We start from the raw sequence: 17,402 nt of genomic DNA on the forward strand, positions 1-17,402 counted from the left end.
TCCTAGTTCTTATGTTCCATAGATGAGAGAAATCATATGATAATTGTCTTTCTCTGCTTGACTTATTTCACTTAGCATTATCTCCTCCAGTGCCGTCCATGTTGCAGCAAATGTTGAGAATTCGTTCTTTCTGATAGCTGAGTAATATTCCATTGTATATATGGACCACAGCTTCTTAATCCAGTCATCTGTTGAAGGGCATCTCGGCTCCTTCCATGATTTGGCTATTGTGGACAATGCAGCTATGAACATTGGGGTGCATATGGCCCTTCTCTTTACTACGTCTGTATCTTTGGGGTAAACACCCAGTAGTGCAATGGCTGGGTCATAGGGTAGTTCAATTTTTAACTTTTTAAGGGACCTCCACACTGTTTTCCAGAGTGGCTGTACCAACTTGCATTCCCACCAACAATGTAGGAGGGATCCCCTTTCTCCACATCCTCTCCAACAATTGTTGTTTCTTGCCTTGTCTATCTTTGCCATTCTAACTGGCGTAAGGTGGTATCTCAGTGTGGTTTTGATTTGAATTTCCCTGATGGCTAATGATTTTGAACATTTTTTCATGTGTCTGTTAGCCATTTGTATGTCTTCATTGGAAAAGTGTCTGTTCATATCTTCTGCCCATTTTATGATTTGTTTATTTGTTTCTCGTGTATTGAGTTTGAGAAGTTCTTTGTAGATCTTGGATACCAGTCCTTTATCTGTGGTGTCCTTTGCAAATATATTCTCCCATTCCGTGGGCTGTCTCTTAGTTTTTTTGACTGTTTCCTTGGCTGTGCAGAAGCTCTTTATCCTGATAAAGTCCCATAAGTTCATTTTATCTTTTATTTCTCTTGCCTTTGGAGATGTGTCGTGAAAAAGGTTGCTCTGGCCGATGTCATAGAAGTTGTTGCCTATGTTCTCCTCTAGAATTTTGATGGATTCCTGTCTCACATTGAGGTCTTTCATCCATTTGGAGTTTATTTTTGTGTATGGTGTGAGAGAGTGGTCAAGTTTCATTCTTTTGCATGTAGCTGTCCAATTTTCCCAGCACCATTTATTGAAGAGACTGTCTTTTTTCCACCGGATGTTTTTTCCTGCTTTATCAAAGATTAGTTGCCCAAAGAGCCGAGGGTCCATTTCTGGGTTCTCTATTCTGTTCCATTGGTCGATGTGTCTGTTTTTGTGCCAGTACCATGCTGTCTTTGTGATCACAGCTTTGTAGTACAGCTCGAAATCCGGCATTGTGATGCCCCCAGCTTTGTTTTTCCTTTTCAACAGTTCCTTGGAGATTCGGGGCCTTTTCTGGTTCCATACAAATTTAAGGACTATTTGTTCCAGTTCTTTGAAAAATGTCCTCGGTATTTTGATCGGGATAGCATTGAAAGTGTAGATTGCTCTGGGTAGTATGGACATTTTAACTATGTTAATTCTTCCAATCCATGAGCATGGAATATTTTTCCATCTTTTTATGTCTTCCTCAATATCTTTCAAAAGTGATCTATAGTTTCTAGCATATAGGTCCTTTACGTCTCTGGTTAAGTTAATTCCAAGGTAACGTATGGTTTTTGGTGTTATTGTAAATGGGATGGATTCCCTAATTTCTCTTTCTTCAGTCTCGTTATTCGTGTATAGAAATGCAACTGATTTCTGGGCATTGATTTTGTATCCTGCCACCTTACTGAATTGTTCTATAACTTCTAATAGTTTGGGAGTGGATTCCTTTGGGTTTTCCATATAGAGTATCATGTCATCTGCAAAGAGAGACAGTTTGACTTCTTCTTTGCCGATTTGGATACCTTTGATCCCTTTTTGTCTTCTGATTGCTGTTGCAAGGACTTCTAGTACTATGTTGAATAATAGTGGCGAGAGTGGGCATCCTTGTCGTGTTCCTGATCTTAAGGGAAAGGCTTCCAGCTTTTCCCCATTGAGAATAATGCTTGCAGTAGGCTTTTCATAGATGGCTTTTATGAGATTGAGAAATGTACCCTCTATTCCTACACTCTGAAGGGTTTTAATCAGGAAAGGATGCTGTATTTTGTCAAATGCTTTTTCTGCATCAATTGAGAGGATCATATGGTTCTTGAGTCTTTTCTTGTTGATATGATGTATCACATTGATTGATTTGCGAGTGTTGAACCATGCATTTTTAAAAAAAATTTTTTAAATAAAAAAAAAGTAAGTTACACGTGGCCTTTCGACTCTGCAGGAGGTTGGTGCCCCAACCCCCGCGTTGTTCAAGAGTCAACTATACTTCCAAAATATTGCTAGCTCAACATGATGAAAATCAGATTTCAAAAAGAGCACTTCACGTTGTAGAGGCATCCAGGCTCTGGTCATAAATACGGAAGAACAAGGTGGTTGTAAGTGGATTGACCACTGTCAACAGCTTTTCAGATTTGGCAGAACTTGTTGCCACACGAGCTGAGTGTGGCTGCAGCTGTCCGAGCAGCATCAGCCCAGTCCTGGTGGCAATGTCATGCGCGCCCATCGGGAAATGCTTTCAGATGAGTTGTCCCTGTGCCCTGAAACACCAATGTGGCCAGTTCCTCGGTCATCTGTTCGAGCTTGTTTCCTTCCTTCCTTATAAAAGGCACTTTCATTAATGTTTTTCATAGCGTATCTCACAATGTCAAGTGGGCCCATAAGTTGCTGGGGTAATATTTATTTTTTTCAAGCCCCTAGAAGCCTGTCTCTGTCCCTCGTGGGAGGTAGATAATGGCAGAGGAAGCATTATGGTTGCAGCGCTGATGACAGGTTTTGCATCCCGGGCGACACATTTGTATTGTATTGTATTGAATCATCTCGTATTCGAGGACAAGTTCAATCCATCTTAATCTCATCTTTAATCACAGACAGGATTTTAGAAAATATCTTCTAGACATCTTCTGCCGTGCTTTAAAACAGCCGTGGCGCTTTGGGGTGCTGAATATTGGTCTCTTGACCCATCTTTTCAGGGGGAGGACATGGGACACACCTGACTGGGGAGACGCTTTTGTACTTAATGTCATGCTGAATCTCATTTGAGTTGGAGGCAAGAGACAGACCCCAGAAAAAAATAGATTCTTTTGGAAACTTATCTGCCAGGTTGCCTGAGACCTTTGTGAGGTCTCTGACAGTGGAGGTACTAATCAGATCTAAGACCTAAGGGATAATTGGCAACAAAGCAGTTCATTGAAAAATGATCGTTTGGCAATGAACTCTTTTCAGTGGCGTGGAAGGCCTTACCCTGTTCCCACCCAGGCACGCATGCATGAACACGGTGGCAAGCCACTTTGCCCTCTGGTCACTGCAGAGGCCACGCTGGCCTTCTTGGACTTCCTTAAACCTCACACTTATTTTTCTACCTCAGGGTCTTTGCACATGCTGTTTCCTCTGCCTAGGAGACTCCTTTCCTACTTTCTGAAATAGTCACTGCTCCATAATTATTTGGGTCTGGCTCAGAGGTCGCCTCTTCTGACCATTTCATCCAAAAGAGCCCTCACCATCACTCTCTGTTNATTTCATCCCCTTACCCTAATTATTTTCTCCATGGCACATACCCCTGTCTCAGATAGCTTTATTTATAGTATTACTTGTTTGAAAGTTTCCCTTTCACTAGAAAGGAGGCTTCAAACAAGGACCCTCAGTCGTTTTCTGCACCGTGGTTCCAGCACCTAGAATAATCCCAGCCTTTTGTAAATGCCCAGTAAATGTTTCTCGAATACATGTTTGTATTAATTGAACGTACTCTGATTGCATAATGTCATATGTGGATTCTAAAGACTTAATGCGTTAAGTTCACATTTATAGTAAGAAAAATATTTATATTGCTTTCAAATGAGACAGGTCAAGATTCCAGCTTGAAACAATTTGTGTCACTGCGAAGCAGTTTCTCTTCTGTCGTACATAGCTTGACCTACCTGCCCGGTGTCCTCAGAGCTGAGCAGAATTTCAGCTCTCGTTGCTGTTTCTTTTCCATGGTTAGGTTTCAGTCACACTAGTAGGCATTAGTGGCTTTTCAGCCCTTACGGTGACATCACATGAATAAGTCCTATGAAGAAGTAAGATTAAAGACACACCATGTTGATGAACTGCGAGATTGAGCACGATGAAGATGATGGATCTCAAACTGATCTGTGAACAATTCCAGCCAAAATCCCAGCAAGATTTTCTTGTAGATACAGATAAGCAGAGGAGCCAGGATCACTGAAATAATTTTGAAAAACAATGAGGTTAGAGGCAACCCGCTACCCAGGTGTATAATATAGATTATAAATAAGTTGTAGATTTGATCGTAGAACTTTTAAATATAGGTTTATAAAGCTAGGGTAATCAAGAGCATGGGATCGGTGGAGGGATAGACACACGGAGCCATGGAACAGAGTGGAGAACAGAGACAGACCCACACAAGGATGGCCAGTTAATTTTTTTGAAAGAGGTGCAGAGCTAATTTAATGGAGAAAGGGCAGTCTTTTCAGCAAATGGTGCTGGAACAATGGGATATCCATATGTGAAACAAAAAAACTTAGACCTAAACTTCCTGCCTTCTACAGAGATTAACCCCAAATGGATCACAGGTCTAAATGTGAAACTATCAGAAGAAAAACCTAGGTCTCTGTGCCCGGGGCCAGGCAGACAGTTATTAGAACATGAAAGCGTGTACTGTGAGAGAAAAAGCTGATAAAATGGATTTCATCACAACTAAAAACCGTTGGCCTGCAAAAGATACCAAGAAGCAAATAAAATAACAAGCTACAGTGAGTGGCTCAGTCGGTTAAGCTCTGACTCTTGGTTTCAGCTCAGGTCATGATCTCATGGGTTGTGGGATCGAGCCCCGAGTCGGGCTTCCCACTCAGCGGGGAGTCTGCTTGAAAGATTCTCTCCCTCTGCTCCTCCCCTGCTCGTTCTCTCTCTCTCTCTCTAAGTAAATAAATAAATCTTGGGAGGAAAAAAAAAAAGAACAAGCTACAGACTGGGAAAAAATATTTGCAAACGACATGTCCAACAAAGGACTTTATCCAAAAAACATGAAGAGCTCTCAGAACTCAACAGGTGAAAAAAACAGCCCAATTAAAAAATGGACATTAGGAAAAAAATGGGCATAAGACTTAGAACAGACACTTCACCAAAGATGTGGGGATGGCAAAGAAACAGATGAAAAGATGCTTAACACCATCATTAGGCACCAGGGAAATGCGGATCGAAGCCGCGGTGAGCCAGCATCACACACTTCCTAGGATGTCTCCATTAATCGAGAAGACCCTGTGGTTGTGAGGACACGGAGCCCCTCAAACTCTCCTGGTGTGTTTATTGGCGGGAGCGCAAATGGTACACTGCTTTGGGAAACAGTTGGCAATTTCTTACAAAATTCAACAGCCATCTCATCCCTACCGTAGAGCTGTGAAAGGTCACGTTCACAGAAAACCTGCCCGTGACTGTTCACACCGGCTCCGTAATTGCCCCAAACTGGAAACGACCCAGGTGCCTTCGAGTGGATGAGCGGCTAGACTTCTGCGTCCGTCTGGTGGAAAACATCAGCGAAGGGACAGTCTTGCTGCCCACAGTGACTTGCGGTGGGGGGTGTCTCTGAGGTATGGTGCTGAGTGAGAGGAGCCCATCTCAAAAGGTTATGCCCTCTGAGACCTGAAGTAGAGTGGTGGNGGGGGGGGGGGGGGGGGGGGGGGTAGTTAGAGTTCAATGGGGACAGAGTTTTACAAGATGGAAAGAGCCATGGGGACGGATGGCAGGGCTGCCTGCGCAACACTGAATATTTAGTACCCCTGAACTGTGCGCATAAAGACAATTACAATGGTGAATTTGGCTATGTGTCTTTTACCACAATAAAAACAAAAAAAGTCGTGTACTGCCTAGTTTCACTGAAGACATTCTTGCAAAGACAAGTCGTTGCGGAGCACAGGTCTGCCTGCCAGGGGCTAGGGGAGGGTGTGGCTACAAAGGGGCGACTCAAGGGTCTGTTTTGGGATGATGGGGTTGTTCCAGATCTTGGGGCAGCAGTCACACAAGACACCTGTTCAAATTCATAGACCGGCATGCCAAAAAAAGTCCATTTTACTATATGTTAATTTAAAAATAAAAATAAGCTCCCACCTCCTGCAGAAGTTGCTCCAGGGTGCAGAGCACAGAACTAACCAGCTAGAATAAATGCAGCATGAAAGCAACGAAAAAAAGCCATAAAGTCACGTGCTGTCAGTGTATAAATAAACAACGTGAAATTTGCCACAAAAGCTAGCCACAGGCCTTTTACACATCTGATTGTGAAAGCCGGTCGATGTGGTTTTCACAGGCTTCTTTGAAGGCCATGACTGCTGCCTTGCAAGCCATCATGCACAATATCCATCCATGCCTGTTTACTATTTCAGTACGGCATCCGATCCAAACTTTGTCCTCCTTGTAGTTGACCTTTGATTCTCCCAGTTCAGCCCGGTGGTCCTGGGAATGCTGCTGTGAACCGGGCCAGCACTCAGGTAGCGGCCGGCTGTGGGAAGGCTCTCAGTGAGAAGCAGTGGGTTGCACCTGGGCCTTGTGTCAGAGTTGTTTCTGGGGCTTAAAAAATGCAGACAGCTCAGAATGAACTCCAAGGAGATTCAGGCAGTTCAGAATCTGTGTTTGGGCTGGCCCTGGACAGCTCTGTGTGTGTGTGCGTGCGTGTGAGGTTCTGAGCTCCGTGGTGATGATACTGAGCAGTCTGCTTTGAGATCCATGGGGGTAGAATGGCAGTCGGACACTGGCAGGCAGGAGTGAGGGAGCCAGGTGTAGTAGGAATGCATGGGAGGGCTGTTAGTCAAGCCCCGGCTGGGGGTAGGGTGGTCTTCCTGGAGGACTTCCTGGAGGCGGTGCCTGCTGAGCCAGAGTCCCGAAGGGCATGGAGAATTAAGGAGTCTGTTCATGCAAAGGGAAAGAGTGGGGTGCTGGGGGCCTTGTACTGGTGGAGAAGGACGTGGCACAGAGCAGATGGGAGAGGACACCAGAGCAGAACAGGGACCAGGGGTAGAGGCCTCAGTGGCATGGAGCATGACGGCGGCTTGCTCGCAAAGGCAGTTTCTCCAGTGCCGTTGGGCCGCCTGAATCAGTCACCCAGAGGCGCTGCATGCATTGCTGGTATCCTGGGCCCCACCAGGATCGGCCCTTCTGGAGGCCTGGAGACCTTCACTTATAACTAGTGCCCGAGGGAGGCAGAGCTACAGAGGTGGGCAGCCACTAAAGAGCTACCAAGAGTTTGCTTCATCTGTGTGTCTCGCTCATGTTTCGTAACATAGCTCATGCTTGGAAACCACTGCTGGGCCTTGAATTTGGGAGCTCCAGGCTTTTCTAGGTCTCCTGGAGAAGAACATTGTAGACTACCCATAAAAACACTCAGACCCTTCTGTAGGTGTGTGTTCGCGCACGCGTTATTTTCCGGAAGGAAATAGAACCCTCTCCACGGGGCTCTGGGGCTGCTATGTTTTTGTTGGGGAAGAAGAAGAAGGTGAGGGGTCTGTCCTGGGGGAGAGGGTGACACTTCTTGGTTTCCTGGTGTCCTTCTCAGGAGCAGCAGCCGAGCTGGACAGATGACCTGCCGCTCTGCCACCTCTCCGGGGTCGGTTCGGCCCCCAACCGCAGCTACTCTGCTGATGGCAAAGGCACTGAGAGCCACCCACCGGAGGACAGCTGGCTCAAGTTCAGGTGAGCGTGCCTGATGCCCCCCTGGGCATCAGAAGCAGGTTTATGAGCAAGAAAAAGCAACCGTTTTGCACCTCTCTGGAATGAGGCTCGCCGTAAGATGTGGTCCGTGGGAGGTGCCCCTGCTGCTGTCCCTTGCACATCTGGACCACCAACCGAGGGCCCGCCACAGTGGGGGTGGGAGTGTCCCAGAAGGCCAGGCCCAGGGGGAATGAAGGTCAGTGTGGGGGGACTCCGGTGGGCAGCTGAAGCCACCACGGCTGTGTCTTTGGTCTCCCCCAATCCTGGTCCTCCTCCCCTCCACTCGGGAACTGGCGTCCCTCTTCTGCGAGCCCCCAGTCTCAAGCCGCTCCCCCTCTCTCTGGCAGGAGTGAGAACAACTGCTTCCTGTACGGGGTCTTCAATGGCTATGACGGCAACCGAGTAACCAGCTTCGTGGCCCAGCGGTTGTCCGCCGAGCTCCTGCTGGGCCAGCTCAGTGCTGAGCACACCGAGGCGGATGTGCGGCGCGTGCTGCTGCAGGTAGTGATGCTGGGGCTGGCTGGCCGGCTCCCCCAGGAGCTCAGCCCTACAGCTGCAACGTGCTGGGGGAGCCAGTGTTGGTCTGAAGATGCTGCCGGCTCCTTCAGAGGAACCTGCTCTGGGAGCCTCTCCCAGCGGCAGGGTGTGAGGAGTGTAATGGCCGTGGGGCCTAGAGCTTAAAGTGGTAAGGGCGCCTGGCGGCGAGGAAGTTTCGGAGCCATTTACTGCCCAGTAACTTAAGGGGCAAGGATCTTATTTTTATTTTATTTAAAGATTTTATTTATTTATTTGAGAGAGAGAGCGCGTGTGAGCGGAGAGGGAGAAATAGACTCCCTGCTGAGCAGAGTCCAATGCAGGGCTCAATCGTGTGAGCGGAGAGGGAGAAATAGACTCCCTGCTGAGCAGAGTCCAATGCAGGGCTCAATCCCAGCACCCTGGGATCATGACCTGAGCCGAAGGCAGATGTTTAACTGACTGAGCCACCCACACCCCAAAAGGTTTTTTTAAAGTAATCTCTACACCCAATGTGGGGTGTGGGGTCGAACTTACAACCCCAAGATCAAGAGTCACATGTCTTCTGACTGGCCAGCCAGCTCCCCCAAGGAGCAAGGATTTTAAAAGTCCACTGCGGCATTCCACGATGCCAGAGGCCTGTGGTTGAGATGAAAGTTCCACAGATGCCCTGCCGGAGAGCCTTGTGCTGTTTTACGTGGGCATAAAATGAGATCCTGGGTCTGAGGATCCGAGTCCGTGGTGTCAGGAGGCCCTGCTGGGAGTAGGTTGCCCTTAGAAAGACTGCCGCCCCACGGAGGTGTTGCAGGTGCTGCAGCGGCCGTAAGCCGCTACAAATACCACGCATGTAACAGTCAAGTGGGTAGAAAGTGGCCTTGTGAATTCATCCTGCCCGCAGCTAAGAGGTTTGCCCCTCACAGGCCCAAAGAGCGGCAGTTTTGCAATTCAAAACAGCGGGTTTTGCAAGCACTGCGGGAGCACGGTGCCCCTGCAGGGAAGGAAAAGACGGGACTAGAGGGGACCAGAGGGGACCGTTAGGCCAGGGAAGGAGTATGGAAGTGGTGACCAAGAAAGGCTGGAAGGGAGGAGGGAGGATTGATTGCCGCCTGGTGGGGCGAGCTGCTGGACTTGTCCTCGGAGTTGTTGGTGGAGGGTCCTGCTTGAGAGCCCCAAGTGGGTGGGGACTGGGATTCCGGTGAGGGAATCCACCTGGAGGTTAGAGGCAGGTTCTGGTGTGGTAATGCTGGCGTGTTCCCAGATCTGGGTGACCTTCATTGCCGTGGTGCCCTCCAAATTGGAACACCCCAAATAGGTCGTCCTTGCATGTGAAAGTCATCCCACTGCCATTGGCCTGACCAAACCGCGAGCCTGTGAGCAGCTGCCCGTGAATCGGTAAAAATACGGCCAAGAGGCTTGCCGCGGGCAGCTGCGCCGTGTGGCCATGTGTCCTGAGCCGGCTGAGCCGACCCCGCCTTGCCCCACTCGGTGGGGGCGCTGCCATCCACGAAGCGCACAGACTCCCCTCTGGCTCTGCAGCTCTTCCAGCAGCTGTCCCAGCCCTTCAGGGGCCCGGGCGGTGGGGGCTGTCACTGCTTCTCAAGGTCCGTCCGCGGGGGGGCGCTGAGGAGCGCGGAAGCCGCATCCTCCAGCAGTTGGGAAAGACCTGCCCTGCCCGATTTAGCCCGTTCCCCTAGGGACCCTTTGCGCTGTGGCAAATCGGCATTCGTGGCTGTTGGGAAACACGGTTGGGAGCCGTCCCTGATCTATGGTGTTACAAGGAAGGTGAGTAGGGCAGCCCCACTCCGCGAGGGCCTCTGTGGCCAACAAAGCCCATTAAGGAGCCAGAATAGGAGGTTTTGAGGGGGTGCAGCTGTCTGGGCCGGAAGCCCCCAGGCAGCCAGGAGTAGTGTCCGGGACACCTAGTCCACGGTGGCCCGTGGTTCCAGCTGGAAGAAGGAGCCAGGGGGACAGGGGAGAGCACTTGGTGAGTTGGCCTTTGTGCCCTCTGGCTATCAGGCTTGCTGTGGCGCTTCTCCAATGCGGAGGCTTTGCAGGTGACTGGATAAAGAAGGGAGAAGTGTGGTGTGTGTTGCCTCCGAAGTGTGAGGAGATGCAAGGGTGGGCTTGCCGTAGCGTGGCGGGAGGCTGAACAAGTGCACAGTTGGTGTTTAACCTCAAGTGGAATTTCCCAGCCTTTAGAGGACCAGTTAAGGCCCTTGAATTTTATGTGGGGCAATAGCCCAACCTCTGTGTTGCAGGTGGATCCCAGCCAGTGGAGGTTGAAGGCCTTCTGTATATGTCCTGCCTGTTACGCCTTGTCATTTAAAGGGTGCCCCGCACTGATGTTGGGAGGGGTTCCCAGGAAGCGTCCACAAGAGCAGTAAAATGTGTCTTTTATGTGTCCCACTGGGTAATTAGAGAAGTATATGGGTGGTTGTCTCTTGGAGGAGGGACAGGCTCCAGGGGACAGCCAGGTCCCTGGGACAGGGGTATGGGCAGCTGCCCCTCTCAGAGGTCGGGGTATGGGATCCAGATCCTGTGTCGGGGCTGGGGTATGCCAGGAGGTGACGGCATCCACAGCATCTGATCAGAGGCCTCAAACTTGTGTCCTGGCAGTCCTGAGAGCAAGTCATTAAGGGGTCCCTGATATCCAGAGCTGCCCATACAGAGAGGCCTGTGGGCCATCTCAGGAAGGAGGAAGCTGGGTTGCAGGCCACCCAGAAGGGGCGCAGAAGCCCCTATATCCCCTAGGGCCACTCCATGGGGTTCCTGGCTGTAGGGGCAAACAAGCTTTGGGCCTTAGAAACATTCTTTTTCATCTAGTTACGGCATTGATACCATCTAGTGCCCATTGTATTTTATCTGACATTTCTGTAAGTTGTAATGGCATGGCCTTATATTTGGGGGGTGGGGGCACACCATTTAAGAAGAACTCATAAGAGTCTGGCCCCAAGGGTGCCTCCTCTGGGTTGGACATGGTCAGGGAGTGTGGAAGCATAACACTGAGCAAAATGACATACCACCGAAACATCCCAGTTTCTACTGAAGAGGAGACGTGCTTCATCCAAGGTCATCCACAGTGGGCCTAACTCTGATTTCGACAGAGGGATGGGCCCAGTGCCAAGCCATAAAAATCTGAGTCAGGAGACGCAGAGCGTCTTCCTCCTTATCTCCGAGGGCTCCGGAGGCTTTGGGGATCTCTTTCTCAGAGCCCACCGCCTTTTTGATTTTGTCTGCCCAGGCTAGGCAACTGACACATCTCAGCCCCTGCAAACAGCAGCTCGGAGCCAGTTCAGAGTTCCGTAAGAGTCAGTCAGCACCCTTCTCCCCACTTTGGACAAATGTTTCTAGAAAACCTTGCATTGCCAGCATGGTATAGTGACCTGTCTCCATTTCCGGGTCCCACTGGTCGTCATTGGACGTTCTGGTGCGATGGAAAGTAGCCTGGAACTCCCGGGACGCAGGTTGTCTCTTTCTTGATTTGTGCCACCGCCTCCTGCTCTAGGGTGGCCTGGTATATTCCGAGGAGCCAGCTCCACACCCACCAGTGCGGGGCTCACCAGTGCATCTAGGAAAGCCCCCCAGCCCCGAGAATGGAGTGGCAGCGGTGTGGCATGTTACGCCACTGCGCTCAGGAAGGCCCAGGCCATTTCAGCAGAGCTCTGCCAAGAGTCTCGTCATTTTTCAGCCTCCCCTGGGGACTGGGGAGGGGCTGGTCGAGTGTACTTGGGGCCCCTGCTTTTAGTGAGGATTCCTTTTGCTCTACCATGCCATGGGCGAGACTCCCAGTATCCCATGGGGTCAGGGGATGGTTTGTGACAGTAGGGAACAGGGCAACAAAGGAGGCGCTGGCCCGGGTGCCGTGATGCCCCTGGTGGAGTTGCTTCTGCCACGGGTCGGGGCTGGCTGCCCGAGCTCGCGACCGGCAGCACAGCGGCCCCAGCAGCCAGGCTCCCTTTCCAGCACTAATCTGGGGGCCTTACAGCCTGCGCCCCTGCTGGGAAGGAGGCAGAGCCTGCTGTCCTAGTTAGCTCACTGTGGCTCGACTTTCACATACGATTATAACCGGTCACCTCCAGACCAGACACCCAGTGGGGTCTCTTTTAGAGACGAATGGGAAACACACCCACCCCAGGCCGGTGGCCGGTCTCTGCAGGGGAGCCTGACCCTTTACAGCACTAACAATTTAGTGTGGGCATTTGTGGTAGCACCCAGCACAGTGCCAGGCAACACCGCAGACTGCCAGCAAGCAGCGGTTCCCTCCCGGAGAGCCGGATCAGTCTGGGGGAGGAAGTTAGCAAGCCGCTCACAGCTCCAAGGCATCGAATGGGAGGACAGACTGCCCCCACAATCCCATCCTCGTCACCGTTTGTGCTGAGAAGCCGGAGCAGGTATACTGAATTAAGATGATGTCATAGGTTGGTGGGTAGCTCCCTCAGCATCCAGGCACCCCCTCTGGGGATGTGAGACCCACAGGACTGTTCTGACTGAAGGTGCGTTCTCAGGACACCCCCACAGAGAAAGTAGTGCCGCGGATTTATTATTACTTACAGATCCCAGAAGCAAGAGGGCGCCATTGAGCGGGGGGGAGGGGAAGGACAGCCCTCCGTTCCCGTCAAGAGCCAGCAGGAGACAAGGAGCACGGTGGCAAGCACCTATTACTAACAAGGTGGTTGCGGGGGAGGTCACTGCTTTTCATAGCCTTAACTCAAGTGGTTATTTGAAAAGGGGCCCCAGGAGCCGCGAAGCAGGAATTTCGGTGGGACTGCTGTGTGATTGCTAAGTGGCCAGACTCTGGTTAGGAGCAGGGTTGTCACACCGTCAGGCATGTAGGCAGCAACTCAAAGACAAAGTTGTTTTTCTCGAAAGTCGTTCTTGTCACGCAGGGGCTCCCCACATCCCCAGAGTCCAGGCCCAGGCAGCCAGCCGCAGTCCTTCCCCGTGACTGGCAGGTTGGGCTCTGATCTCCTGGGCAGAGGGGCATCAGGGATGAACCTTGGACAAAGGGGCGTGGTGGGAGGGGGCTGAGCTCTGGTAGAAACAGGGTGATTTAGGGTGATCCCTTTCCTCCAGGTGTAGGTGCTCAGCCGCTTGTTGCTGCAAGCACCCCGGGCCTTGCCTCCGTGCTTCGGGTTCGCTGGGACTCGCTGGCTGGTGCTGCTTGCTGCTTGCCGATGTCCTGAAGGGTTTCCTCCTGGCATCTCTTTTTGGAAGCATGTCCAGAGGCACTTAGTTTTAGATGAGAAGGATGGATTCCTATTCCTCGAAAACAGTGTTCCCGGCCGTTTTCCAGCCTCAGCACCTGGGCCAGAGGGCCTCCATGGCCTCAGGGCCCCACGCCAGTGATTCTCAGCTGGTTCCCCCACCCCGCCCACCCCCGAAAGTCAGCAGTGTGACCGGCGTTAACAGCAGGCTGTAGTGATGATACAAGGTGTCATTGCCCTAGGTTCCCACTGAGCCAGGTGCTGGGTGCTCAGGGTGGATTATCTCAGTCCCCCCCAGAGCAGTGCTTGTCTCCTTCATGGATGAGATGGGGACTGCCCGGCGGGCAAGTGGCAGAGCTGGGATTCACCCCGGGTGGCCTGGTTCCAAGCCTTGCTTGGAACTTCTGTGCCGACTCCTGCCCCTCTGATGTCTGCAGTGCTACTTGGAAGGTTCCAGCCCCATGGGACTGAGGTCTCTGTCCAGCATGGCTCTGTAGGAGCCACAGGCCTTGCAGTGCCACATGTGAGGCCCCTATCTCGTGATGACCTGCAGTTTGAACAAAATTTGTCACTATTTTTTTTTAAAAGATTTTATTTATTTGGGGGGGGATGCAGAACAGGAGGGAGGGGCAGAGAAAGAGAAGCAGGATCCCCGCTGAGCAGGAAGCCCGACGCAGGGCTTGGTCCCAGGACCCTCGGGTCATGACCTGAGCCGCAGGCAGATGCTCAACTGACTAAGCCACCCAGGCGCCCCCAGAATTTGTCACTATTAATAAGCATTTCAGTATCTGGTGACAGTGCTTTTTGAACTGGCCTTTCCCCTGACACCCCTCCCTGTCCTCTGTGCCTCCAGGCCTTCGATGTGGTGGAGAGGAGCTTCCTGGAGTCCATCGATGATGCGTTGGCTGAGAAGGCAAGCCTCCAGTCCCAGCTGCCAGAGGTAATCTTCCCAGCCTGCTCCCCAGGGGAAGCAGCCCAAGGTCCAGCATCGTGAGGAATAGGGACTTACCTGCCATGTCACTCCCCAGCCATTGACATGACTGGGCCAGAGCGGCATTAGTTAGGGGGACAGTTCCTGACTGAGGGACTAGGCAACAGTGCGTTTGCAGAGGCCCATCCGAGGGGCCTCCCTGGCCCACTGTGGGCAGCTTCACCCAGGCTCGGCATGGGGGTGGGCATTGAAGGATCAGTCCTCGACCTGAACCTGTCCATAGCCTCATCACCCACCCGCCCACATCAGCCACAGGCACTTCCAGAACCAACAGGACAAGCAAGGTCATGTCTGGCCTTCCTGCGAGAAGTGTGCCCTGGAGCTGTGGTGCGGCTTCGTGCCGGCTGGGCCCTCGGAGCCTTGCCTTTTAAGGGAGGGACAGCTGGTGAGATGGTCTCTGAGGACCCAGCCTGCTCTGACCCCCTGATGATGGCCTGTAGGGTGTCCCTCAGCACCAGCTGCCTCCTCAGTATCAGAAGATCCTCGAAAGACTCAAGGTGCTGGAGAGGGAGATTTCGGGAGGAGCCATGGCTGTTGTGGCGGTCCTTCTCAACAGCAAGCTCTACGTTGCCAATGTCGGTGAGCCACCTTCCTGTCCCAGGGTGGGAGTGCTGGGCGAGAGAAGGTCAGCCTCAAGGTCTGTGTGTTCTTTGGGCAGTCTGCTTCCCAGACACATCAGCCCTCCAGCCTGTGTCTCCTGAGGCCATGGGGTTCATTTCCCCGTTTCTGCACAGGAATGCCTTTAGTCCCCACTCTGCCCCAGCTGGCTGTGGGCGAGTTGCGTCCCCTCTCTGGGTCGCCTCAGTGGCTTCCTCTTCTGGAAGAGGTTGCCTGGCTGTGGAGGACCCACTCAGCATCCCACGAAGAGCAGCAAGGTGCACTGGGTGAGGGGCCATAGGGATATTTGGATTTGTGGGAAAGAAGAGGCCATATGGGAACCCAAGAAGGCCGTACCCACAGGGCGCAGATTACTGTAGGAGAGGTCTAGAGACCCCATTGATAATGTCTTTCTTTTCCTTAAGATTTCATTGTGGACAGAATTCAAAAATGTGTAAAGATAGGGTGAGAACCAGGGAGTGAACACCCGTGTGCCCATCCCCCCAGCCCCAGCAGTCACCTCCTCAAGGCCAGTCTCATTTCCTCTCCAGCCCTTTGTCCCCACGAACCCCAGACATTGTGTCATGTTATCTCTTTGTAAATAGTTCAGTATGTCTCCCTAGAGAAAAGGTCTCCTAGTAAAATGATAATTATCCTAGGATGACACTGGAAAAGTTTAACCTAATTCCTTAATATCATCAGCACACCCTGACTGGTGACTCACCCCAGTGGTCTAAGCCTATTTTCTTTGCTTGTTTCAAGGATTTCCCTGTGTGAGATGCCTGCCTTCTCCCTCTCTCTCTCTCTCTCTGCTCAACACGTCCTGTTCTTCCCTGTACGCAGACTTGGCTCAGCTGCTCAAATTCTCCTGCAGGTACAAATCGTGCCCTTTTATGCAAATCCACGGTGGATGGGCTGCAGGTGACACAGCTGAACGTGGACCACACCACGGAGAACGAGGACGAGCTCTTCCGCCTCTCCCAGCTGGGTGAGTCAGGGTGGGGCCAACCTCCATGGCTCGCCCTGTGTCCTCTTCTGGGGGCTATGTAGGGGGAGGAGTGAGGTGCTCGGGCTGTGACCTTGGGCTTGGGACCAGCCTGCCTGACATTGGATCCCAGCTCTGCCCCTTACTAGCTGGTCAGAATTTTGGAAGTTTTTTGTGCCTTAGTTTCCCCATCTGTGTAATGAGGATCGTAGTAACACCTGCCTCAGGGCGTTGTGAGGATGAAGAGTCCGTACATGTACAGTGTTTCCAAGAGTACTGAGCCTGCGGTAGGTGTTAGGGTTGCTGGAGATGAAGAGGCCGGAGAAGTCCCAAGGATGCAGCCAGCACGGCATAGCCGCTCCCTCCCTGCCCGGGGCCTCTGAGGAAGGGGGCATTCTGATGGGGCTGGGCACGGAGGACACTGGGGCGCTTCGTGTGAGCCGCTCCCAAGGGTGCCTAGGGTGGCTTCATTTTCCATCCAGTGGGTCCTCGTTGCCTTGTTTTGGGGCTATGTCTGTACGCCGTTCTCGTTCTTCATGATGAGCTGGATCTGGGACTGTGCTGCTCTCTCTCTGGCAGGTTTGGATGCAGGAAAGATCAAGCAAGTGGGGGTCATCTGTGGGCAGGAGAGCACCAGGCGCATCGGGGATTACAAGGTCAAATATGGCTACACGGACATCGACCTACTCAGGTAGGCAGCCGGCCCAGCTGCCCCCCGTTTGTAAGGCCAGAGGGTCTGGGCAGAAGCAGATTTTAGGCTCTAGGGACAAAAAGATGCAGTTGGGGTAGTTGAGAGCCAGGAAGACTCTCCTTCCTCCCAGAGAGGTTGGGGTGTGGCCCTAGACCTGACAGGCCGGGAGTGCGGGTTCCGTAGAGCTGGGCTGGCAAGGGGTCAGGTTGGGGAGGTGAGTCAAAGCCAAGGGCAGCAACCAGCGCCACAGGGCCTGACAGGAGCGGCCAGCGTTGGCGGGAGCCGCCAGGGGTGGATAGGGACGGCCCGCAGGCCTGCTGGTCACTGCTGCCCGTGGCTGGGCCAGGGGCAGAGGTGCGAGACGAAGTGGACACGGCCTTCCGAGGACACTTCCCTTTGGGTGCCACCCAGTGATCGCAGCAGCAGATGGGCAGTGGCGCTGACTGTGGGCCGTCACTGTACCAGGCCCGTGCCCAGCTCTTCACACAGTCTTACTCAGTCCTCACTCAGGCCATGGTCCGTACTGTTGTGGCCCCAAAGGTGTGTTCATCTGAGGAAACAGATGTGGAGATGGCAGGGAGCTTGCCTGGTGACGGGTAGCAGGGCTGAGGCAGGACTTCAACCCGGGCATCCTGAATCTGGAGCAACACCCTGAACGTTGATGGAGAAATAGACATGTGGTGAATGGTGTGTGTGTATGTGTGTGTGTGTTACATGTCGTGGGTGGCTGTGGTGTGTGTGTGTGTGTGTGTGTGTGTT

General features: G+C 52.1%; 1 protein-coding gene across 3 annotated transcripts in view; it reads left to right on the top strand.

Moving 5' to 3' along the window:
- The window catches only part of TAB1 (TGF-beta activated kinase 1 (MAP3K7) binding protein 1), a 40,794-nt gene that overhangs the window by 15,725 nt on the left and 7,667 nt on the right, over nucleotides 1-17,402 (top strand). For all 3 annotated transcript variants that reach the window (XM_011218854.3, XM_019794479.2, XM_034644529.1), the window contains exons 2-7: nucleotides 7,508-7,644; nucleotides 8,010-8,163; nucleotides 14,233-14,319; nucleotides 14,811-14,949; nucleotides 15,842-15,955; nucleotides 16,532-16,643. In XM_011218854.3, coding sequence (XP_011217156.1) covers nucleotides 7,508-7,644; nucleotides 8,010-8,163; nucleotides 14,233-14,319; nucleotides 14,811-14,949; nucleotides 15,842-15,955; nucleotides 16,532-16,643 — 743 coding nt within the window. The remainder of the gene's footprint in view (nucleotides 1-7,507; nucleotides 7,645-8,009; nucleotides 8,164-14,232; nucleotides 14,320-14,810; nucleotides 14,950-15,841; nucleotides 15,956-16,531; nucleotides 16,644-17,402) is intronic.

This window comes from Ailuropoda melanoleuca, chromosome 15, assembly GCF_002007445.2.
Source record: "Ailuropoda melanoleuca isolate Jingjing chromosome 15, ASM200744v2, whole genome shotgun sequence".
In the NCBI taxonomy this organism is placed as follows: domain Eukaryota; kingdom Metazoa; phylum Chordata; class Mammalia; order Carnivora; family Ursidae; genus Ailuropoda; species Ailuropoda melanoleuca.